This window comes from Podarcis bocagei (assembly GCF_964188305.1).
Source record: "Podarcis bocagei genome assembly, chromosome: 6".
NCBI lineage: Eukaryota > Metazoa > Chordata > Lepidosauria > Squamata > Lacertidae > Podarcis > Podarcis bocagei.
The window spans coordinates 12,436,155-12,462,104 of record NC_138130.1 but is presented as its reverse complement, the minus strand read 5'-3'; the positions used below and the strand labels follow the sequence as shown (position 1 = coordinate 12,462,104).

Below are 25,950 nucleotides of genomic sequence, written 5' to 3'. Positions count from 1 at the left end.
ACAGTGTAAATAAGTTTTGACGGATGCAATAATGGAATACTGAATGGCTCAGTTTTTGTAAAATATGCAGGGATTTATGATATGCAAAATGAACCATGGAAAGAGAAGGGAAGTCATTGGTATTTTAAGGATGTTAAAATGAGTACTTTAAATTGTAAAACAGAAAATTTAATAAAAATTATATATATAAAGATATAATAAAAGATGGTGCATCTACGTGTATGTATACATCCATATGCATCAACCAGCGTCCCATTGCATACATGCCAGCCCCTATGTGTGGAAGGGGGAGAGGGGAATGCCTTCTCCATAAATAGGAGCATGGAAAATGAGCCAATCAAACAATGTATGAAGATTGACTCGCATGTCATGCTTCCTTCATAGCTCCCAGAAAAAGGTACTGTTCGACATGCCACTGAAAAGCCAGCGAACTGCCACAAATTAATCCGTCACCAGTTCCCTGACATTAACATCTTTTGTGCTTAGACAACTTTTTTGTTCTTTTTGGTATTTATAACCACTTCTTCCTTTTGTTCTCATTACAGCTATTGTTTCCAGCCCTATTATTGCTAATCTCTTCTTTGTAAATAGCCACACCTGTCTTAATCCCAAAACAGTACGGTAAACACTGGCTTCTTTCAGGAAGTACATGCATAATTAGGTTAATCAGTGATATCTTTTCATGTGAGCTGATTGTTTCTTTACTGTGGACATATTTCATAACACTGCGGCAGGCTTGCCAAATGGCTGCAAGGCAAACTAGGTGCAATTTAGCAAGCATGTAGCTACTACATACTGAAACCTTGACATAATGGCAAGGTGCGGGCAGCCACTCCTGCCTGCTACTTATTACTCATTCCCCCCCACCCCCCAATTTTTGACTACACCCTTCTTAAACAAGTCCTTTCATTAACCTACCTGAAATACTGACAAAATATTGACATGCAAATCATCATAACTTTATATTCCCTAAACCTAAGTGCTCTTGTCAAATTCTACAAGGATCTCTACTAATTTACCTGCACAAAGTCCAGAAACGTTAATGGAAGCAAGTCATCCAGGTGGCCGATATCTTTGGAGAAACGATTCAGAATTCTTCCTATAAAAAAATATGATTGGAAAAAAATTGAAGCATGTTATCAAGTAGCGTTGTTTCGCTCCTAATTGAAAAGGAAAAGAAGCAGGCAGAACAATCCTAAACATTTTTACTTGGAAGTAAAGTCCCACGATATTCAGTTGCTGTTGTTGTTTTCTCCTTAAGAACTTAAGAGACATTGTTTTATCGCCATTTGAGAACCCAATACAGAAACAGAAAATAGACATTTTCAAATCAAACAAACTGTTTGGGCCTACATTTAATAGCTTTGTTCCATGGGATAAATAAGACTGCATGTTCAAGAGCAGCACTGAATATATCTTTTCAAAAGGCATGCTAGATTTCATGATGGTTCTTACAAGTCTCCCTGTGCCCAAGATCATAAAAACACTGAGTAAAAGTGGCACATCTGCTTCACCACCAGCGATAAATGGAATCAAGATTTGGCCCATGTGTTCAGATATAATATTTGGTAACTATGAAGACTTTTATATTTCAACCTGGGAGAGGAAGTAAATATTTTGGGCATATCCCAAAGAAGTTACAAATGTTTCCAAAATCAATTTTTTTGTTCAAGTTTTGTTGATCTCTAGAACAAATGTAAGACTGCTGAGCTCTGGTACAGCCGTACCTTGGTGACCAAAAGCCTTGCAAGTCGAACGTTTTGGCTCCTAAATTTTGCAAAAGTGAGTGTTTTGGTTTGTGAACGTTCTTTGGAACCTGAACGTCCGACGCGGCTTACGTGCCTTGGTTTCCGAATGTTTTGGAAGTCGAATGGACTTCCGGAACGGATTCCATTTGACTTCCGAGGTACCACTGTATCTTATTCAATTAGTTGGTTTCTATACAGCCCTTCATCCTTAGATCATAGAGTGGTTTACAATATAAAAACGCAAAAAAGACAGACCATAATAACAAACAAAAACAATAACCGTCTGCTTATTTTGTACAATAAATCATTGTTAATCTGTTATCAATTAAAACATTCACACTTTTTTCACTTGAATGAAATTTCTGGTAAGTACCTCCTGCTTTATTTATAAAAATAAAAATCCCCTGTTCTTATATTGCTTAGTAATATAGTGCTTTTATAATACAATTTAAAGGATAGATTATACCAGAGAGAGAGTTGGATCCAAACTTAGTTAAGCTTAGAGCACACCCACTAAAATATATCTTTAGTGTCATTGATTTCAATGGATCTACTCTTGGGATAAAGTCTGGATTCATCCCTGAACTGTGTCAAAATGATTTAAACACTGGCCATATTTGAAATAAGTATTTGCTAGGGAACAGTAGTACAAGTTGCTTTTGGTAGCATCACCACTTAGCTTTGGAATTTTATTCTTTGGGAAGCCAAACAAAGCAAGCTAGATTTTCTCTCAGCTGCCTCTCAAAGCAGTTGCTGTGATAAAACACTGATCCTCCTAGCATTGCACAGCACAGCAGAACAAGAACAACTAAATCCCACTGGCGCTAGAGAACTTGCCTGGGGCCATTTCTTGCAGCTCAACCCTAGGTGAGAAAAAATCAAAAACTTGAGAATCACTGCCCAACCCAGATGATTTGTGGCCCGATGCAAATCATTTGGCATTGCCAAATAATTATGCTCTTCAGTGAGGCCAGCTAAAGATGGATTTGTTGATCTCGGCACCTGAATTTCGTTTATACCTTTACCGTCAAGATGAAGTGTAGAGCAAAAAAATTATTATTATTATTATTAATTATTATTATTACTAGTAGTAGTACTATTACAGTGGTACCTGGGTTAAGAACTTAATTCGTTCCAGAGGTCCGTTCTTAACCTGAAACTGTTCTTAACCTGAAGCACCACTTTAGCTAATGGGGCCTCCCACTGCTGCCACATCTCCGGAGCACGATTTCTGTTCTCATCCTGAAGCAAAGTTCTTAACCCAAGGTACTATTTCTGGGTTAGCGGAGTCTGTAACTTGAAGCGTCTGTAACCTGAAGCATCTGTAACCTGAGGTACCACTGTATTATTGTTGTTGTTAATAATAATAATAATAATAATAATAATAATAATAATAATAATAATAATAATATATTTGTACCCCGCCCATCTGACTATAAAATGAGCCACACCCACGTTTAAGATGTCTTTATGAGATGGGAAGGAAAAACCATCAACTTCAAAAATAAGTACTATCCTGAAATGTCACTTCTATTGGATTGGTAATTGAAAACTAACACAAATTATTATCAAAAAAGAAAAAGTACAGAAAGAAATGTCACTTCTAGCTATTAAGGGTGAAGCGAAGGCTGGTTTCTTACACAAGATGAGGGGTGGGAAATTTTTTCACATAAAGTTCACACCCCCAGCAACTTTTTAAATTAAGTACATTTAAAATTAAAATTAGTAGCCTGATGAACAAATATAACACAACTCATATCGGACAACATGAATGGCTAAATCTACTAGTAGCCAAATCTAAAATTAAATTTGGAATTAACTCCTCCCTTCCAACTTTTTGGGAAGCAAATATATTCTTGGGCACATCTTTTCAGACATGCTAAAAATCAATATGTTAAAATAATTTCTAATTTCATCCCCCATCCCACCCCAAAATCTAAGCTATGTAAAAGAAGTGTATACTACTGAGATGTCATGCCTTGAAAAATTCACCAGTATCCCATTAAAAACAATTCCCAAGTAAATTTGTGGAAAGTTTTCCTGCTCCCTTAGAAAACTCTGCCCTTTCTCCTTTGCTGCCCCTTATGCTTGGAACTGGTTTCTAAAACACCTGTTGTGATATCACCTCTCTTCCTTCTAATCTCTTCTCAAAACTTACATTTCCCTGATGTCTTTGGCTCAACCCTGTGGTTTCCATAACCCACTGTGGGATCTCATAATCTTAAACATGCCCATCATCATCAGTAAGTCCCAGGTTCAATGGGACTTATTCCCAAACAACTGCGTGCAGGATTCTAGCCTCAGCCTGTAACTAAGAACATATAATCTGAAACAATTGTATATGCCTCCATTGCTTACACCTGACTCCATTTTCTCTGATTCCCCATGAATAATTATAGATTGTAAGCTCTACAGGACAGAGACCTGTCACATTCTGAAGCAGGGGTGCCAACCTGAATAAAATATGGGGGGGGGGCAGATAAGTCCAACCCCGTATAATCAATCACATGAAATGGCACACATACACTACTTGAATGGCAATGCCCATCAACTTTCAGGGGGCAGCCCCCTCAAATATTTTATTGGGGGGCAAAGGGACCTCAGCCCCTAGGAGTTGACTCCTATGTTCTGAAGCGCTACGCACACCCATGGTGATAAATATAGAATAAATAATTCAAACTACACTATGTACTTTATTGAAGGAGAAAAATCCAATCTTTCAGTTCAACCACTTTTGGCTATCTGAAAAAGTACGCAAAATTAACATGACATATGCCGTATTTTTTGCTCTGTAAGACTCACTTTTTCCCTCCTAAAAAGTAAGGGGAAATGTGTGTGCGTCTTATGGAGCGAATGCAGGCTGCGCAGCTATCCCAGAAGACAGGACAGCAAGAGGGATTGCTGCTTTCACTGCACAGTGATCCCTCTTGCTGTTCTGGCTTCTGAGATTCAGAATATTTTTTTTCTTGTTTTCCTCCTCCAAAAACTAGGTGCGTCTTGTGGTCTGGTGCGTCTTATAGAGCGAGAAATGTGGTATTTAGTAAACAAAACTTTAAAGGTAAAATAAGCACATTAAATCTAATCACTTATTTAGGGAAGTGGGCAATTTTCTTATGGCAATACGATTATTACAAAACGGGCCTGCACCATTAAGACTATGCTTCTAAGAAGGCAGCGACTGCTGTTTCCATTTCCCTGTAGTTCAGTTTCTGCCCAATACCCCATTATCTGTCTCACTGTCCGTTATTTAAGTAACTATTGAAGGATTTACTACAACCACATAGATATCACAGAAGTCCAGCGATGCTGCAAACCTCAGGGTTTCCCCCACCCAAAAATTGGGGAAGAGGCTGGTCTCCTTAATTCCATGCCTCACAGAGAAGCATCTTCTCCAAATGAATGAGCAGATCAAACAAACAACAGAAATTGCTTGCATTTCATGCCATAAGTCAAATCCAGATCAACAGCAAAGATACGATGGCCACTCTTTAAAAACAAAAGAAACCAGCTTCAGCTCTCATTTACAAAGAAAGTGGTAGTGGCTTACTCGTGCAACCTAAAGATAAACTGGTCAACCGGAATATCCTGCCACAAGATAAAGAGAATTTCACCATTATTTGTCCATGTGAGATTTCTGATTGGGTGTGGATATCTCACAAAATGTTCATCCCTCGGGAAGATGCAAATGCTCCCCAGCTTAGCATGTGGTTACTGACACACCCTCACTCGCTGGATATTTGCAAAGATCACCAGTGTCAAAGCAATGATTCAACATCAACTTCCTTGGACTGGTCATGTTGTTTGGATGCCTGGTTATTGTCTTCCAGAGCAACTACTCTATTCCAAACTTTAAAATGGAAAGTGAAATGCTGGAGGTCAACAAAAGGCAAATCTTTAAAAATGTAGTATAAACGCCGACAACTGGGAAACACTGGCCTGTGAGCGCTCCAGTTGGAGAACAGCTGTTATCAAAGGTGTCATGGGCTTTGAAGACACTCAAACTCAGGACGAAAGGGAAAAACATGCTAAGAGGAAGGCACGCTTGGCAAACCCTCACCGTGATCAACTCCTGCCCGGAAACCTGTCTCTCCATTGTGGAAGAACGTGTGGATCCAGAACTGGCCTCCACAGTCACTTACGGACTCGCTGTTAAGACCGTATTCATGGAAGACAATCTTACTTGTCTACGAGTGATCACCAAAGAAGACTTACACACCAAAGCAAGTTACAAACTGATAAACAATCTTAGGTTTACTCAGAAGTATTTAGTATTTTGATTACAAAAGAAAAAACCTGAGAACATGCAGGTTTCACTTCCAAAATCTGAGACTTTTTAAATGTTTGCCATCCTGCCTAAATCCATAGAACATATCCTTTTCTACTATCCATTGTACAACCAGCTACGCAAATGTGTGCTATCCCCTTTTTGGGTAGTCTGACATCACAACACAATGAAAATATCAGATTCTATCCGTCTGACATTAACCCAGAAGTAACTGCAAGGGTGGCTGAGTTTTTGTCAATAGTACAGTGGTACCTTGGGTTACATATGCTTCAGGTTACATACGCTTCAGGTTACAGACTCCACTAACCCAAAAATAGTACTTCAGGTTAAGAACTTTGCTTTAGGATGAGAACAGAAATCATGCTCTGGCGGCGCGGCAGCAGCAAGAGGCCCCATTAGCTAAAGTGGTGCTTCAGGTTAAGAACAGTTTGAGGTTAAGTACGGACCTCCGGAACGAATTAAGTATTTAACCCGAGGTACCACTGTATCTCTGGTGAATGGCACTATTTAACGGGAAGAAATCCCAATAAAAATCCTCGTTATATATTTTACATGGCTGTTTATATTTATTTTAAGATTTTATATATGGATGTTTTGTCATGGCCTATACTTGTAATGCCTAATAGAGGTTTGGCGAAGTAAGTAAGTAACCCTAATCTTTACATCTCCTTTGTGCCACCTTGGGGTAAACCAGAACAGCTTAAACCTGTGGTTTGGTAAGTGTTGCTGGACATCATCCCTGGTCCTTGGCCAATGGCCATGCTCGCTGGGGCTGATGAGAGCAGAAATTTATATTATTATATTATATTATATTATATTATATTATATTATATTATATTATATTATATTATATTATATTATATTATATTATATTATATTATATTTACCCCACCCATCTGGCTGGGTTTCCTCAGCCACTCTGGGTGGCTCCCAACAGAATATTAAAAACAGGATAAAACATCAAACATTAAAAATTTCCCTAAACAGGGCAGAAGTCATCTAAAAGTCAGATAGTTGCTTATTTCCTTGACATCTGATGGGAAGGTGTTCCAAATCCAACAGCATTTGGAGTGCCACAGGGTAGCCACCCCTGTTGTAAGTTTTACAGATATGCAAGATATAAACTAAAATAAAAGACTTCATGTGTACTCCCGTTTCTCAATGTTATCACTGCCACTTTTATCCATGTAATTATCTGCTCCCACATTTGGCAACCTTGCAAATGCAAGAAAAAGGAGCATCATGTATCAGCGAGGCCCTTATGCAATGTGCATGAGCTTAGGTGGTTAGGTTAAAAAAGGCTAGGGAACTATGATAAACCAGTCAAGATATATATTTAAAGCCACCTAATATCCGTTGGATGACTTTCCTTGGAGTCCGTCATCCCTTCCATTGCTACCCTTCTCAGAACTAAATACCCAGCAGATGAAGTTAGACAACAGATCAACAGAGCCAGACTGATACCCAGAGAGAACTTGCTGCAAGACAGACCCAAAAAAGAAAATAACAGAACACCTCTAGTCATCACATACAGCTCCCAAGTTAAAACAGTACAACGCATCATCAGAGATCTACAACCTCTCCTGGACAATGACAGTTCTCTTTCTCAAGCTCTGGGAGGAAGACCTTTCATTGCCTACAGACAGCCACCCAATCTTAAACAACTCCTAACCCACAATAATACTACAACCAGACTTAACACAGACACTGGCACCAGAGCCTGCAATAAACCCAGATGCCAACTTTGCTGCCACATACACCCGGACAACACCATTACTGGCCCCAACAACATCACACATACCATCTCGGGACTATTTAATTGCTCATCGTCTAACATTGTGTATGCCATCAAATGCCAACAGTGTCCTTCAGCTCTCTATATTGGACAAACAGGCCAAACCTTACGCCAAAGAATAAACGGACATAAATCTGACATCAAGAATCACAAAACAGAGAAACCAGTAGGAGAACACTTCAATCTCCCAGGACATTCTATACAAGATCTCAAAGTAGCTGTTTTACTACAAAGGAATTTCAGAAACAGACTGGAAAGAGAAGCTGCTGAATTACAACTCATTACCAAACTTAAAACAATGGAAAAACCTGGGCTGAACAAAGACATTGGATTCTTATCTCACTATACATGACTAAACCATTTCTCACCTCCTCACCCCTTGCCTTCTCCTGTAAGACCTATTACAGTCGTTAAGAGTCTCAACAGGCTCTCCCAGCTATCTGCCTATCTCCCATTCCCACCACCCTTCTGAGTAACACCCCTCCCCACCTTCTCACTATATAGAAGGATCTGGCAACTTCTGTTTCAGTGTATCTGAAGAAGTGTGCATGCACACGAAAGCTCATACCAAGAACTAACTTAGTTGGTCTTTAAGGTGCTACTGGAAGAAAAAAAATTTTTTACTTTGACTACAGCTATTTAAATAGTGATTGGGACCAATGGTCCCAATTAAATTTCATAACCCTATGTCCTTCTGCATGTTAATTAAAACCAGGCCTGTCTTACCCATTGAGGCAGGATAACTTCAAGGAAATATTCTTCTGTAACTAAGGTCCACATAAAGAAGAATGCGAGGTCACACAAAACCACTTTTAGATAAATTAATTACGGTAACTAAGAGGGTAGATAAGGGTAGCCATGATGCCAGCTAGATGTCATTGAACTCCCACTGGCACCAGCTAGGCTTGGCTAATGGTCAGGAATTAAGAGAGTTGCAGTCCAGCAACATCTAGACCAGGGTTTCCCAAACTTGGGTCTCCAGCTATTTTTGGACTACAGTTACCATCATCCATGACCACTGGTCCTGCTAGCTAGGGATGATGGGAGTTATAGTTCAGAAACAACTGGAGACCCAAGTTTGGGAAACCCTGGTCTATAGGGCACTATGTTGGCTATCTCTGTGGGAAAAGCTTAGCCATAATATCTTTCATGAAGGAACCTGGACACTACATCTGTGGGCACATTTGGGATTTTGAAAAAGTGCCGTGGGTGCCAGTCACAAACTGGCTGTTGTGGGGTGTGCAGTATAACACAGAAAGACTAGCACAGGAAGATAGATAGGACCACAGCTTTGCTGCAAGCATCATCATCATCATCATCATCACATCTCAATGCCACTTTATATTTTGAAGAAAGAAATCTCCAAGCGGTTTACAACACATTAAAACATCAAATAAAACAAGCCAGAATAAAACATTACTGCAGAAGGTGAAATATAAAAGATACATTCAAAGCAACATAATTAACAGGAAACTAAAATATTATCTAAAAGATTACAAAATGAAACATTACAAAAGAGGTCGACTGTAGAGTATACAATATACAAAAAAGTATATTAAACATTTCAAGTATATTGTATTCAAGTATTAAACATTTCAAGTACAGTGGTACCTCGGTTTTTGAACATCTCTGTTGACAAACATTTCGGAACTTGGACGCCGTTTTCGAACACGCCTTGGAAGTCGAACTTCCAAGGCAGCTTCCGTTTTAAGTTTTCCGTGTTGAGTTTTCAGTTTTGAAGCTTCCGTATTGAGTTTTCGATTTTCAAACGTTTCAGAACTTGAACGGTCTTCTGGAATGGATTAAGTTTGAAAACCGAGGTACCACTGTTTATTGTATACAATATACAAAAAGGTGTATCAAAAATTTCAAAAGAAAACATCACTAAAGGAAGTCAGATACCAAATGCACATTTAAAACAGCTTTATTAACAAGAGAATAAAATATTATCATAAGCTTTCCCCTCTTTCTGCTACCTGCATTAATGAGGAGAAAGGTAACTACATCAGCACCTTCAAGGATGCTCAGGGATCTTTCTACCTCTCCTCTGACTAAAACAGGAAGGAGGAGGATATTCCACTCTAGCATCCAATGAAATAAGTGTGATGGTGTTCAGTGCAGGAAAGGATAAGCCAGTGCAAGCAGGAATTCAACAGGAAGGGCATTTACTGAGCCCTTTTGGGTGCCTGGGGAGATACAAACAGGACCACTCGCACCAAGTAGGGGTGGGGAACACAATCCATCTGGTCAGCTGGATCCTGAGGTGCCCCCACCAGCTCACAGGCCACTTTGACAGGTGAGCAACCAGTCACCTGACATCGCCATGACATCAGGTGACCTGACTTCAAAGAGGGGGAAAATGGAAGCCCACTTAGTGTACTGCAACAATCAGATACTCTTGTATATCTGGAGACAAATATGTAGCCAGAGGGAGGTACAGTGGTGCCTCGGGTTACATACGCTTCAGGTTACATACGCTTCAAGTTATAGACTCCGCTAACCCAGAAATAGTACCTCGGGTTAAGAACTTTGCTTCAGGATGGGAACAGAAATCGTGCTCCGGCGGCGCAGCAGCAGCAGGAGGCCCCATTAGCTAAAGTGGTGCTTCAGGTTAAGAACAGTTTCAGGTTAAGAACGGACCTCCGGAACGAATTAAGTACTTAACCCGAGGTACCACTGTACATACTTATTGTGAGATTGTCACTGTATGTCAAAAAGAAAAAAGAAAAAAGCAGGCAGGACAAGTTCTGAGTATGAGAAACCTCTTGAGGACTTAGAACCGTTCCTTTCAAAAGACAATTCAGGTTTTGCCTTTTGGTGTCCATACAAATCTCATTTTAGGGACATCTCCAGAGAGCGAATAATTTTCAAAGCTCTACAATTCTATATTAAGAGGAATGCAACTTCTTGCAGTATTATGGGCTACCTTTTTCCCATTTCCCATTTGGCACAGCCGTATTCAGCACATACCTTCAAAATGTAAAAACCTTGCTGGTTTGAGGTTCAGATGGATAAGTTGGGAAGTGGGTAAAGAAGTATTGGTTCATCTTTAGTTAACAGCTTCATTTCCAGTCCTGGGGATGGCTGAGTTGTAAAATAAAGAAAGCATTTTCTTCATCAGGAAATAAATGAAACCCACTGCAGTTGCTGAAGAGGTCTGTTCTTAACATGAAACTGTTCTTAACCTGAGGCACCACTTTAGCTAATGGGGCCTCCCGCTGCCGCCGCGCCACCGGCGTGCAATTTCTGTTCTCATCCTGAGGTAAAGTTCTTAACCCGAGGTACAATTTCTGGGTTCACGGAGTCTGTAACCTGAAGCGTCTGTAACCTGAAGCGCCTGTAACCTGGGGTACCACTGTAAATCTAACCAGGGCATAACTAACCATCTCACAAACAGCTTTTCAAACGTTCCATGGTGCCAAAAATAGATAAATCTCGCCTCTTATTTCATGGTGCTGCTGTTTGAGAATCACAAACTGCCTAGTCGTGCACTCCCTGGAAGCAGGCCAGCATCTCTAAGGGAATGTAGGGTCCAGCACGGTACATGTCAGAAGGAATTGCTGAAATGTCATGAACTCTGGAAAACCTTCACATTCTGCCCATGAGTCATATTTGCTCACCTAAACGGTAGAAGCCAACACGGTTACTCACAACTACTTGGGAATTTGGTTTCACTTTGTAATTTAGATGCAGGGCCTAGGGGGCTGGAGGGCAGACACAACCCCGTAATGAAATGTTCATAAAACTATGTCACAAAGCACTTCTGCCCTTTGAAGTCTCAATCCGGAGAGCATCTCAGGCTCTGTCTCTAGTTTTTCTCACAAGTTCCTGTCTCATTCTCCAAAAGGCTGCTTGAGGAGTTTTTGAAGAGGGATTTTACTCAAACACACTTGAGAGGCATGTATCTTCCCCCTCTCTTAAAAAAACACACAAAAACACACATTTCAAAGCTTGGAATAAATAAGCTTTATGAGATAAGCACAGTAAAAGCGCCGTCTTGGCTTTCTAACCCAAAACAAACATGCGCAAGTGTTGCATAAAGTAACGTCTACAGTTATGACAACTGCTAACGAGTGCCAGAATAATATAATTCCATTTTAGAGCCAAGCTAGTATCAACCTAGCCAATAGCTACACTAATAATTCCACAAGGAAGATTATTTATATGCAATATTCACATTTTAAAATAACGACTTAGTTCTCATGGGTAATCAAGTTGCTAATCAACTCCAACAAACTGTAGCTTTGGTACCTGCCTTGTGAGGTCCTGTTGAGTAATGCAATGTTTAAAAAAAGTGTGTTTTGCCAGAGCTTCTAGTAAGGGGGGGGGGGAATCTTTTGCTTTAAAACAAGGAAGTTGGGACAGGGAAAATCAGCTTTTAAAAATCAATTTAAATAAATTTTGCAAAAAAGAAACTAAAAGTGAAAAAGCGAATTCACATGTTCATTCTGGGTAGCAATGAAGTAGAATCATATGGCTTAGGAAGGACAGGTACATGAACACAGCTAAGAACACAAGAACTTTCCTAGACCTTTAGGGAAAATGTGCCCTAGATATAGCACGATGTCTGAAATAAGGACGGAGCTATGTAGAGGCTGGCTTCACAGTTTTTCCCACATTGTGATTTTTGCATAGTGCGTGCGAACACATCATGATTTGCGATATATTGCTAGGTCAAAAATTATGAAGCCGATATCACGATATGGACTTCAAACCGGTTTTGGACGATAGATCGATAGATCGCTCAGCCCTACTTCACAGCCTGTGGCATAAATAAGGGACACACGCACTTCCCAAGAATTCAAAAGTGGATGGGGAGAAAGCAGTCTCTCAGGTGCTGCCTTCATTTTCATCAGGAAAAATATGCTTGTGGGCTTCCCTTAGACATCTGGTTGGCAACTGTGAGAAGGCTGCTGGACTTAGATAGTTCTGGCCTAACCCTGCAGGCTTTTCTTACGTTCTTATCCTAGTGTAACAAAGCACTAACACCATGGGTAGGCAAACTAAGGCCCGGGGGCCAGATCCAGCCCAATCGCCTTCTCAATCTGGCCCACGGGCGGTCCGGGAATCAGCGTGGTTTTACATGAGTAAAATGTGTCCCTTTATTTAAAATGCACTTCTGGGTTATTTGTGGGGCATAGGAACCATTCACTCCCCCCCCAAAAAAAAATATAGTGCGGTCCCCCACAAAGTCTGAGTGACAGTGGACCAGTCCCCTGCTGAAAAAGTTTGCTGACCCCTGCACTAACCCCTCTAATTTATTTTCTTTTTACCAAAACATGTTTGGCCGGGGAGGAGGGGAACAAGGACGGGTGATGAGAAGACAGGCAGAGGTGTTTGTCTTGAAGCCGTGGTTGCTAGGAACATTATATTATAGATCTCTGAAAACCAAATGCACAGGATCATTAACAACAACAACTCGTTTCTTTCCTGCGCTACAGAGAAATATCCCTCCTATCCCTCACTGCCAAATAATAAAAAGGCTAGATTTGTAGCAAGATATATTTCATTGGAGGTAACCCTTAAAACAGCACATGCCCTAGAAAATTTCAGGGTATTTTCAAACTCTCACTTTTCCCCATGTAATGTGCATTATCTTCCTTGGGGAAAACACACACATTCCACAATTCTATGCATGTTATTACACCAAATGACTTAATCAGAACACACACTGTACTTAAGATTTCTTCTAAAGTAATTAAATAACTATCCAATGCCAATTAATCATAGTTAAATAAGGGTCTGTCAGAAAAGTACTATGTACCCATTTGGGACTCTGTTATAGTCAAATACTTGGCAGTATCTAAGTTAAACAATGATTCATTAAACCTCCCTCATTACACAATGGTTAGGCCAAACTTGAAGTGAAAGAATTGAAACTCCTTTGTTCTTCATGAAAGAGACATCAAACCTCAATATGTGATATTCCTTTCTTACCAACTCTGTAAACTGCTTTAATTGCATGAATCAGAATGTGCTCAGGTGGCTCAATATACAATTCTGCTCATGCAGGTGTTTGCTGACACTCCAGAGTGGATGTTCAAATCTTTCCTTCCAAATAATGAGAATACCTGACAATCTACTCACCTGTATCAAAAAGTTCGTTCATACTTCCGCGTGAAAGAATCCAGCAAACACCCGACATTTAAATCTCGAAGGCCAAAGAACTTAAAGAATGGGGTTAGTCAATGTAAGACCAAGTTTAAAACTGGTGCAGTTCAGCAGTCACAGCCCTGGTTCAAGGAACCATGTCAGTACAGTGTTAAAAGTAAAGGGACCCCTGACCATTAGGTCCAGTTGTGACTGACTCTGGGGTTGCGGCGCTCATCTCGCTCTATGAGCCAAGGGAGCCGGCGTTTGTCCGCAGACAGCTTCTGGGTGATGTGGCCAGCATGACTAAGCCGCTTCTGGCGAACCAGAGCAGCGCATGGAAACGCTGTTTACCTTCCTATTTGGTTCCTATTTATCTACTTGCAGTTTGACGTGCTTTCGAACTGCTAGGTTGGCAAGAGCTGGGACCGAGCAACGGGAGCTCACCCCGTCACAGGGATTCGAACCGCCGACCTTCTGATCGGCAAGTCCTAGGCTCTGTGGTTTAACCCACAGCGCCACCTGTGTCCCGAATCAGTACAGTGTTAGAAACTCCTTTATTGGTAATAATGGTAACTCCATTGTGTTAAAAGCTGATATATGAAAGATAAGAGCAAATGGCACCTTAATCCTAGTTTATGGGCGCAACAACAGAATGTCTAAACACACTTTTTTATAACAAGAATACAAAGCTAACGATGAATGATCTGCAGCTAAAATATTATGTTCATTTTCCACATGGTCTAGTCCTTCCCCTGCCCACCCCCCTAATATTCTTAAAAGGGTCTCTTCTCCAGTAGCTGGAAGTGGGGAGGCAGAAAAAGGTCCTCCTTTCCTTCCACTCTGCAGTTTCAATCCGAAATCTTAGGCACAGGTCTGCGCCCAGAGCTCAGAAACTGATCGCGCTAACGAAATTTTCATTCGCAAAATGCACCTAGAACAATGGGAGTTTCAAACACTGTGTCCTTCTGAGGTTGGCAGGCTAGGAGGCGGCTTAGTTAGGCTGTGTGCTTGTTACTTTTTGTGGGATAGACAGAAAGCAGGAGCAAATAGCACGCTTAATGCTGCAAGCTCCATTGGGTTTACTTTGAGTAGAGATGAATCAGATTGCACTTTGAGTATAAAAGCAGGTGTGAGGGATGGTCCCCTTCTGACTTCTAATGCTTTAAGAGGATAAATGTCCCCCCTCTTACGTGAAGGGATGTCAGAAACTGATTGGAGGGCGGGGGATGGAATCGCTCTGCAACAAAACATTTTTATTGCAACTTTAAGCATTTTCCAGTTCATCAAAGCAGTGGCAAATAAGTGAATTTGCCCATATCAAATGCTGGCAGAAAACACACCCCGCAGCAATACTAGTGAAGTTCAACGCACTACAATCGTCAAATCATCAAAACCATTAAAATTGGGTTACAAGCTCTGAAAGGAACTATGTTTCGGAAAGAAAGAAATTCTAGAGAAAACGGGAAATATTTATATATGTATATATCTTGAATTGTTGACAATTACTGATCTCTTCTTGCTTCTTTTCCGTGTTCTTAGAAAGAAATATTTATATATGCCTCTTATCTTTTTAAAAAATATGTCATTAACGCTGCCTGTCCATGTATGCTACTATGAAGTTATTACTGGCTTCGCTACAGGGGTCCTCTAAATACAAATAGGGAAAATATGCCCAGTTTCTCCCTCCCCTGTCAATATCCCCCAGAGGACTGAAACTGACAAGAATATAATCGCTTTCCCCGACTTCTGCAAACGGGCACCATGGTGCTGAGCAGAAGTGTGCTCAGATAACATGCATTTTCCTAAAGTTTCAGCATGCAAGAAACCAAGGCATGGCGTTTTGTATAACCTAAATTAATTTGCTATTTGAACAAGACTCTCAAACATGCAATCAGCCAGAGAATGAGTCGGGGAAGAGGAAGGAAGTGTTTGGGTTTTACATTTTGCTGGGGGAGATTTATTTAGCCCAAGAAAACGGGAGTAACTATTCACATCAGCGGGTCTTTCCAAAGACACATTCATTTCTCCTTCACTAGCTATCATGATCTGTGGTGCAACTTTTATATCTGCACTGATGCAGGGATAGCTTTAACTAGGATTTATAAAACCAGCGTCTAACAGTTTGGTTTCTTTGTTTAAAAGCCAACAACAGTTGGCATCTTTGCAGATGTAATGCTGCACCAAAGATAACGGTAACCACAGAAGAGAAATCACCCGGGCAAGGGGAGAGATAAGTATATTGTCTCCCAGCCACGTTCGGGAAATGTTGTTGGCATAACAGCAGCACCGGGTGCTTGTGTTTTTTTATTCATGTATACTGTAGACAAATTCCTCATTGGAGGAGAGGACAGCAAAACATTTCAAAATTCTGAAGGATGAATGGAGAAATATCAGATTAGCTGCATTTGTTATAGCCTGTATTCTGCCCTTCCAAATAAAATGGGGGGGGGGGGTGTTGCAGTTTCTGAACCACTAGTTCGCTATCCTTCCTTTCCCATACAGCAATGATAAACTTCAAGGATATGTGACAAGGGTGGTTCATCTCAAAACAGCAGATACAAGTTCAGAGTAGACTGTAGATCAGGGTTGCCATACAGTGGCGTAGCGTGGGTTGTCAGCACCCGGGGCAAGGCAAGTAATTTGCGCCCCCTAACCCGTGGATTTGCGCCCCCTAACCCTAACCCCCAGATGTTGCGCCCGGTGCGGCCGGCCCCCCCTGCACCCCCCACGCTACGCCACTGTTGCCATACATCCGGAAAAACGCAGTGGTATCTGGGCGGAAATCAGCCAAATGTCAACAACTTTGGCCAAAAGACAAAAAGAAGCCCAACAACTTTTCTGTCTGGATTTTCACCCTTTTTAAATATGGCAACCCTACTGTAGCTTCACAGAAACCTTGCAAGTGAGGTAGGAAAAGCTAAGAGATTAGGAATCTTTCAAAGCCAGGTGGAATTCAGTCTTGGGCTGAGTAGGACATTCTTCAGGAAAGTAGGGTAGTCCGTACCCTGGAAGTTTAAACAACTGGCACATGATGTAAAAAAAGCTGGACAATATTTTTTTTAGTAGTAGATAGGTAGCCGTGTTGGTCTGCCATAGTCAAAATAAAAAAATTCCTTCCAGTAGCACCTTAAAGACCAACTAAGTTAGTTCTTGGTATGAGCTTTCGTGTGCATGCACACTTCTTCAGATACACATATTTTTTTTAATTAGTGAAGTAACATGAGGGGAATGGGTTTGAAGGAAACTACCTGACTGACAAAAAAAGATAATGTTTTACTTGTATTCAAGAAAGGTCCCGCAGTACTTAGTCTTCCTTATGTTAAAGTAATCTTTCCATTCCCTTTTCATATTTTAATTGCATTTAAGGAATGTTGGGCAGCATGGATTCCTACAGATCTAAGCACAGTATTCTGGAAACCTTTTTCTGGGAATGTAACTGATTTTGCAGACAGAAAGAGAAATAGCAGAATAGAGGCAAACAAGATAGGAGAGTGAAATACCCCTGATATTTCACGCGATAAACACGTGTCAATAAGTTTAAAAGGTGGGGGGAGTCCACTGGTTAAAAAGGGAAGGAAGGTGGGGGGAGGGGGAGAAAAAGAGAACTACGGGAAAAGCAGAGGAAATCTCTCCTTTGCTTTATTTTAGACATTATTTCATTAGTAATCTCCTAAACAAAGTAAAGGTTAGTCGGTGAGATATGCAGATTACACCAGTCTAGGAGACATAGGGATCAAACATGATGCAGAAATATTGGATTAACTCATTAATTGGAATAATAGAGGTGGAAAGCCATTTAATAGTACCATGTTTTAGGTCACCTATCTGTGGGCAAACCTTAAGAAAAGAAATAGTCTTGAGAAGAGACATTGCTAAGCAAACAACCAATTTCTGGACGGAAGGTGAGGAAAAACTTTGTGTATAGACAGGTAAACACTTTCCTTGAAAAGTCTTGCTCCTCAGGGGGAAGAGGTTGCTTGAGGACTTTAACATGTTACTATACTGGCTTTTTTGGAAATCTGTTTCACTGGTATGCACAAAATATTAGCATCCAGAGTTGAGGGTTATTGCTACAACATTTATGAAATAAAAAATATATAACAATTTTTCCAAAGTAGAAGACACCAAGAATGAAAAATCGTGAGCACATGGATATACAGAAAGCATATTTCAGGAATAGAGTGAGAGAGAGAGAGACTGTCTGTCTGGTACAACAGAACTTCTCTCTTACAAAGCCATCAGCCTCGGGCATCGAAACACTGTTTTGCTTCATCATCAATCTGCTGTAGTTTTGTCATTAAGAGATTTAATATTCTTCAGTGACCTACCTGCAAGAATTTTTTTGTTGCTGTTATCTTTTTATAAAAGTATTTTGCTGCCTTTTGATTTATATTCCAATCATTTCCTAAATCATTTTGGTTTTCTTCCCCAGTCAACAAACAATCAGAATAATTAATACCAATTGGCCTCTGGCTCAAAAAGCAAGCTTTAGTCGCTAATCTGAGCACAAAGACTTTCAGCCATATAAAGAGAACTATCTGTATTTCAAGAAAGCAGCTTAATCATCTCTCCATTTGCTTTTTAATGATTTTAAACTTTGTCCCTCTTGTATTCTCAACGGTGTCTTCAAACCTCACATTGTATTCGCTATCAAACTATCACAATATTGACTTCATTTTCATCCACAATGCTCATTTACCCAACAATTCACAGAACCAGTCCGTGCATCGAGTGCTAGCCTGCTAATTTGCTTTCCTGAAGTAAAAATTTATCAAAGACAAAATATCTAAAATCAATGCAAGATGCAATGGTCCACTGCAAGTTAAGCAAGCATTTCAATCCCTCAACCAAACAAACTGTATTCACATGTCCATCTGCATTCAAATCATGCTCGGTAATTAATATCCTGGTTCACACGCAATGCTAAAACCACGGTTTAGTGTTACATGCACAAGAAGCAAGAAGCCTTAGCAAGGCCTCAGATATGCATGTTTTTCCTACTCCTGCACCACCGGGAAAAGGACTTCACCAACATTCAGCTTCACTTTTCTACTAACCCTAGCCAACTGCATCTCAGCAACCAGAGGTTTCAAACCCCAGTTAGTTAATCGAAAGTTTTGTAAATTATGCTTTGAATGGGCTCGTTTTGAAAACAGGCACGTTTGGGTTAAAGCACAATCCCTCTCTATTAATAGCTCAGTTAGTTAGAATGCGATGCTGATAACACTAAGGTTGCAGGTTTGATCCCTGTAAGTTGTTGTTGTTTAGTCATTTAGTCGTGTCCGACTTTTCGTGACCCCATGGACCAGAGCACGCCAGGCACTCCTGTCTTCCACTGCCTCCCGCAGTTTGGTTAAACTCATGCTGATAGCTTTGAGAACACTGTCCCACCATCTTGTCCTCCGTCGTCCCCTTCTCCTTGTGCCCTCCATCTTTCCCAACATCAGGGTCTTTTCCAGGGAGTCTTCTCTTCTCATGAGGTGGCCAAAGTATTGGAGACTTAACTTCACAATCTGTCCTTCCAGTGAGCACTCAGGGCTGATTTCCTTCAGAATGGAGAGGTTTGATCTTCTTGCAGTCCATGGGACTCTCAAGAGTCTCCTCCAGCACCATAATTCAAAAGCATCAATTCTTCAGCGATCAACCTTATTTATAGTCCAGCTCTCACTTCCATACATCACTACTGGGAAAACCATAGCTGTTCCATAAACCATAGATGTCCTGTAAGGAACACCTGCATATTCCTGCATTGCAAGGGGTTGGGCTAAATGATCCTCAGGGTCCCTTTCCAATGCTATGATTCTATGGATGGACATGGAAACAAAATATCCCTGGTCCAAAGGACACTACAAGCCAGGATTAGTGGAAAGTGACACCAAACTGATATAGTTTACTTATATAGTCCTCCTTTCAGTCAGCAGAAGTGCACAAGCCTGAATTTAAGAAAAAGCTGAAGTCCTCGATGCATGCTTAAATCAAAATTGGGAAAAATCAGGAGAGGAAGGCAAGCCCTTTAAGCAGTATGATGAATTCAAAGCTCACATGATGTGGAGAGGTGAGGTGAGAGAGAAAAAGGACTTACGCCCACCAAAAGTATTACAACAGCAAATTTCTAGCTCAACGGCTGAGGAGCGCAATGGCTGCCTAGTCCATACACCTCCATTCTCCTTGGGCTGCTAGCCTTCACAGTGCCACTTCAAGCCACGACTGGTGAGGCAGATCTTCCTCCTCGAAAGGACAAACCATCGCTCAGTCACGAAACCATCCGACATCTCCCAGATGTAAAACCCAAACACCTGATAAATTAGTGTGTGCCAGAGTCTAAACCACAGAGCCTAGGGCTTGCTGATCAGAAGGTTGGCGGTTCAAATCCCCACGACGGGGTGAGCTCCCTGCACCTGCCAACCTAGCAGTTCGAAAGCACTTCAAAGTGCAAGTAGTTAATAGATACCGCTCTGGCGGGAAGGTAAATGGCGTTTCCGTGCGCTGTTCTGGTTCACCAGAAGCGGCTTAGTCATGCCGGCCACATGACCCGGAAGCTGTACGCCAGCTCCCTTGGCAGTAAAGTGAGATGAGCGCCGCAACCCCAGAGTCATCCGCGACTGGACCTAACGGTCAGGGGTCCCTTTACCTTTACGAGTCTCCTAACTATGAATTGCCACTGCAACAAGTGGCAAGGGTTGCAGCCCTTAAGGGGGGGGGGGAGAGGGAAAGCAGGGGTTTGCAAGTCAAGATGAGTTTCCTTTCCTGCAGCACTGTAAAGTTATCAACATGTCGCCAGAATCCCACATCACACCGCTATTCTAATCCCAGATGAATGCTATTACGAACAACCATTAAGCAGCAGCTAAAGGGAAAAAGGGGAAGACCCCCCAATGCTGAAAATCCAATAAACATCAGGCACAAATTCAAGATAGGTTTTTATTGCTTCAAAACATGTTGCGGATACGGTTATTCAATAGCTATGTGTTCCCGGTTCATCTCCCATGCTCAGCATAAATTGAGACAACCAAGAGACCACTTTTTATGTTTAAAAACTGATACAGGAATAACTCAAAAGGACATCTGACATCAGAGAGTTTAAACTGGATTTAAATCCTATTGAGGGAGTATGACTCATCTCAGAGGTTTAAATAAGATTATCTGCTACAAGAAGTAGCGCTACAAAAAAAAAAAAAAGCGTGAGGAAAATTAAGGTTTTGCTCCTAGTGGTAGATGCTTCAACTTTAAAAGGATCTGAGACTAAGCCTTTTGCTTCAGTCTCTGCCTCCCACCCAATCTTGCTCCAGGACAGAAAACAAACAACTGCAGTAATTCCTTTGGTGGTCCCAAACTTTGCTTCAGCATAACATATAAAATCTATCTAGATTTTGTGAATGGCAATATTATTTATAAACCAATTGAGGATCACAGGCTTTCAAGAAACCAAGAGTTATTCTGTTGACACACTCCTTCGGCAGAACTTCACCCTCAACAACACTCAGCGATTGAGAAGGAAAAAATATATTTCCTTATTGCTGAATTTTCAGGGGGGAATTCTATAGCTGTTGTTGATGCTACTTGACAGTAGCAGACTTTATATCTTGCAAGCACAGCCTATTGGTTTCATGAAGTGCTCAGTTTCTCTAAATACTCTCTCATTAGCAGAGATGTACTACAGAAAGACAACGAACAAAAGAAACCCAAGATGTGAATGTAACTGGCTTCTCACACACATAACCCAAATTAAAGTCCTCTGCACATCTGACAGCACCAGAAAGTAGATATTCCTCATTCACATATACACAGACATGTGAACACAGAACAATGGGCCTTTTTGGTGGTGGCTCCCTGATTGTAGAATGTCCTCAATGAGGCTTGCCTGGAACCTACATTGAAATCATTTCAGTAGCAAGTGAAAACCTTTACCTCTTCTCGGACACACATACACACATCCCTCCCACAGGCTATAAACTATTATGCTACTTTTTAGGCTATAGACAGATATAGATGGTTTTAATTAATGTAACCACTCAGATGACTTTGTTGATTGGATTGTCAACAAAGGTTCTAAATAAATAAACTGTGGTGGTTGTTTTTACACATTTACAAAATATGCATTAGCTTCAGCGTGAATACATTCATTTACTGTGACCTCCAAAAATCTTACGAATTAAGAAATGATTTTGGAAAATCCAATTAAATATATAAAGAGTGAGTTGCAAGAGACATGAATGCATGTGAAACATCACGTGGTCAGGGAAGTGAGAAGAGTTCAGAGAGGATGTCTTGTGCAAAGTGGCAGTATGATCACGCAAGACACCTTAGGATCCAACCCTATGTGAAAAATATGGCCCTGGAAAACCGAAGAGTGACAGATGAATAATTCTGCAAAAGAATGTCCAAAACTTTCAGAACTTATGGCGCAATGAAGAAAGGAGATATTGTGCAGGGTGTTCCTGTATTCTGCAGTTAACACAGACACAGAATATGCTCTAAACTGAGTAAAAACAGCAATGAAGTTAAGCAGAAGCAAATCATCATGTTATCTGGCATTTTTCAGTTTTCTAGCCGCAAATACTGGATGGGAGTCGATGTCTTACTCTGAAACCTCAGTTGCTTTTTCTATTGCTCCAGTTTTACTGTTGATAAAACATTTCCAACCCTCCCAACTTCACTCCCCTCATCTACTCCATTGGATTCTAAGGCAGAGAAGTGCCTTAGGAAGGAAGGGGGGGGGGGAGAGTCAATCCCAGAATCTCCTGAGCACACAAACACTCTACAACTGTTACATAATCTGCCAGGTGCTTGCAATCTGGCAGAAGCCTAATTAATTCATCCAGATGCTGCAGTGCAGATTACTCAGGATCATCTGGGAGACAGTATTCTGTGCGTTGCACAAACTACCACCAACTATATTAATGAAATAACTTTTAATTGTAAGAGTCTTTGGTGCATTCCAGCTCACAGCTGCCCAAGTTTGAGAATCCAAGACAATATTTTTTTTCCAACGCAGCCCTCTACTCTTCTCAGGTTCTGACGAGCAGAGAAACACAGAGCCATGCGTATTTTTCAACGGTTTTGCATATTGCTGGTATCTTGGTGACTTGGCGATGACACATTCTACAAATAAGTGCCAAATCGAATCCAAGGAAAACCTCACACCCTGATTCAGATTTTGAATTATTTCCAGCTGCAAAACCCTGGAAGATAACTTAGAATTGCATACCTGGCTTCCATGGCCACAGGCCTAGGAACTAACTGAACTGTGGCACAAAGTGTTGTCACGAGTCTGAAAAGTCAAATTCCATGGCAGAACCCTGGTTTCTTGGATCAATTATAAGGGCCATGAACAAGATACATATGTGAGAATACCAACATGATTTCAGTACCATAGGAAGCCCTGAACATCAGATATGGCTGAATGCAAACCACAGAAGCACAGGCCGGGTTCCAAACTCGCAGTGAGTTTTTGTCCTTTTCTCCACGGAATAGATGTGGCCCAGCCAGGGCTGCAAAGAAGGTCACCTTTAAAACTCCAAAACGTATGTGGCAGCATGGGGGACAGACACACGCTATCCACAAGGCACAAGCCTTCGTATACGTTCCTCAAGGAATGGCACCTACAAACTGCTGAAGCGTTGCCACAAATGGCATGCCATGGGCAATACTATCGCCCCTTCCGCAGCCTGAAGCCTGGAAGAAGCACCCTCTGATTTCAACCTGCCTACGATCATGTCACAACACTTGTCACAGCATATTCTTTGCTTTCCATTAGAATTCATGGAAGGGCTAAATGTAAGCATTTAGTAGCCTTAGTAGCCTTATTCCAAGTTGTCTTGCTGAAGTAAAGGGATGCGGCCAAAATCACTGAGCCTCTTGGGCTTGCTGATCAGAAGGTTGGCTGTTTGAATCCCTGCGACGGGGTGAGCTCCCGTTGCTCGCTCCTGATCCTGCCAACCTAGCAGTTCGAAAGCACGCCAGTGCAAGTAGATAAATAGGTACTGTTTCGGTGGGAAGGTAAATGGCGTTTCCATGAGTTCTGGTTTCCATCACGGTGTTCCGTTATGCCAGAAGGGTTTAGTCATGCTGGCCACATGACCTGGAAAGCTGTCTGTGGACAAATGCCAGCTCCTTTGGCCTAAAGCGAGATAAGTGCCACAACCCCATAGTCGCCTTTGACTGGACTTAACCGTCCAGGGGTCCTTTACCTTTACCTTACTGAAGTATCTAGAAAAGGGGAGCATCATGGCCAAAAGCAATACACATCATCAACATTATTATTATTGTTGATTAAATTTATCGTACACCCGCAGGTCTCAGGGCAGTTCAGGGTAAAATCACAATATAAAACCACAAAATACATAATCAAAATAAAAAAACATAAACAACCCAATAACCCCCTGTCCCAATACATTTTTAAAGTGCATTGGTTGGCAACCATGCAATTTTCCTCTGCTAGAATGGACAGTGTTGGCATGACAGAAGACAGCTTTCTTATGTCACCACAAAGAAACAGCTACACCTTGAACATGGGAAAATTAGCTTATGTGTCGCTTCTATTGCGCAGGCTTCTTCTAAAGCCCTTTAAACCGTATTTATTTTAACATTTAGCCTGTTCACAAATTGAGGAAGATGCATGTTCACAAATTGAAGAAGACGAACTGTGCGTCTAAGCACACCCATCTCTGTCAAAGGCTCCCTGCGAGGAACAAAGCGTGTGCAGAATAGCATTCCCATGCCTTCTCCCTGTTCTGATAGCTTTAAACATGCGTGGAAATGCTGGTGTGCTGTAGCAAAAGCAATAATGCACACTAAGCCTACTTCCTGAACGTTTGACAAGGTTTCTTGCTTGCTTAACAGAAGAACAAGCCAGGGCTTTTTCGGCTGTGGTTCCGATCTGGTGGAACACTCTGTCACAAGAGACTAGGGCCCTGCGGGACTTGACATCTTTCCGCAGGGCCTGCAAGACAGAGCTGTTCCACCAGGCCTTTGGCCAGGGCACAGCCTGACTCCCTCCCTCGGCAATCTTCGCGGAGCTCTGGCCCAATGGTTGCCAGTGGCCTGAATTAATTAATTTTATAATGAATGATTTTAGAGTGTTGTTTATGCAATACTTTTATACTGTTTTATTGTTGTTAGCCACCCTGAGCCCGGCTTCGGCTGGGGAGGGCGGGATATAAATAAAATTTATTATTATTATTATTATTATTATTTGATGCTTGCCTCTTCTGTGGAGTTTCAGGGCAAAACAACACATTACACAAAATTCAGGGCTAATGCTAAAGGACCAGCAACCTCATGTCAATTTTTCTCCCTCTGCTAAGGCCCTAGCCTGACATGGGATTGCTATTCTCAGCGGCAACCCTGTGCTGTACACACCATGCAGTTCCACCCTCAATAAGCAGTATTTTTTTGGCTCTTTGGAGTAAAGATGAATTTGGCTATGCTAATAGATAGTAAATGCACACAAAGCCTTAGAGTAATATTTGCTGATCAGAGCCTACTCCTATGGCAATCAGTTTTATAAAGGTTGCTAACAGAATCTCAAGAGTTATAATCAAATAGCTGCATGTGTAAGTAAGGCTATTTAAACTTGTAACAAAAGCTATTATGATAATAATAGCCATAAAAGAGCAACTCCCATAAAAATCATTCAATATCACACCCTGATAAGGCTTAAAGTACACAGAACCATTGTTGTATGAAAAAAAAAATTAAGGTGTTCTTTTCCCTTTAAACATGTGGCAGCCAAACAGGTTTAATTACCACACCTCTTATTTCAGCCTACTAACTGCTCCATGCAAACATCCAAAAATAATATTTAGAGTGTTATACAGTTGTTCAGGATCGTTATGATTGCTGCAACCCTATTGTGTTGTCTATCTTCACAAGCAATCGCTGTTTTATTGGGCTGTTCCTTTTTGTTTAAATGCACAGAGAAGAAAATGCATGAGGTATCTATTATTTTAGGGCAAGAAAATTAAATATGCAATAGATACGCTTCCTAAAAGTAAGCAACGCAGGTTAACACGGGAAAACAAAATCCA

At 41.1% G+C, this 25,950-nt stretch overlaps 1 protein-coding gene across 2 annotated transcripts in view; it reads right to left on the bottom strand.

The window, feature by feature from the left end:
- Positions 1–25,950, bottom strand: part of ABCC4 (ATP binding cassette subfamily C member 4 (PEL blood group)) — a 160,152-nt gene that overhangs the window by 68,210 nt on the left and 65,992 nt on the right. For both annotated transcript variants that reach the window (XM_081198255.1, XM_081198254.1), the window contains exon 20: positions 1,020–1,099. In XM_081198255.1, coding sequence (XP_081054381.1) covers positions 1,020–1,099 — 80 coding nt within the window. The remainder of the gene's footprint in view (positions 1–1,019; positions 1,100–25,950) is intronic.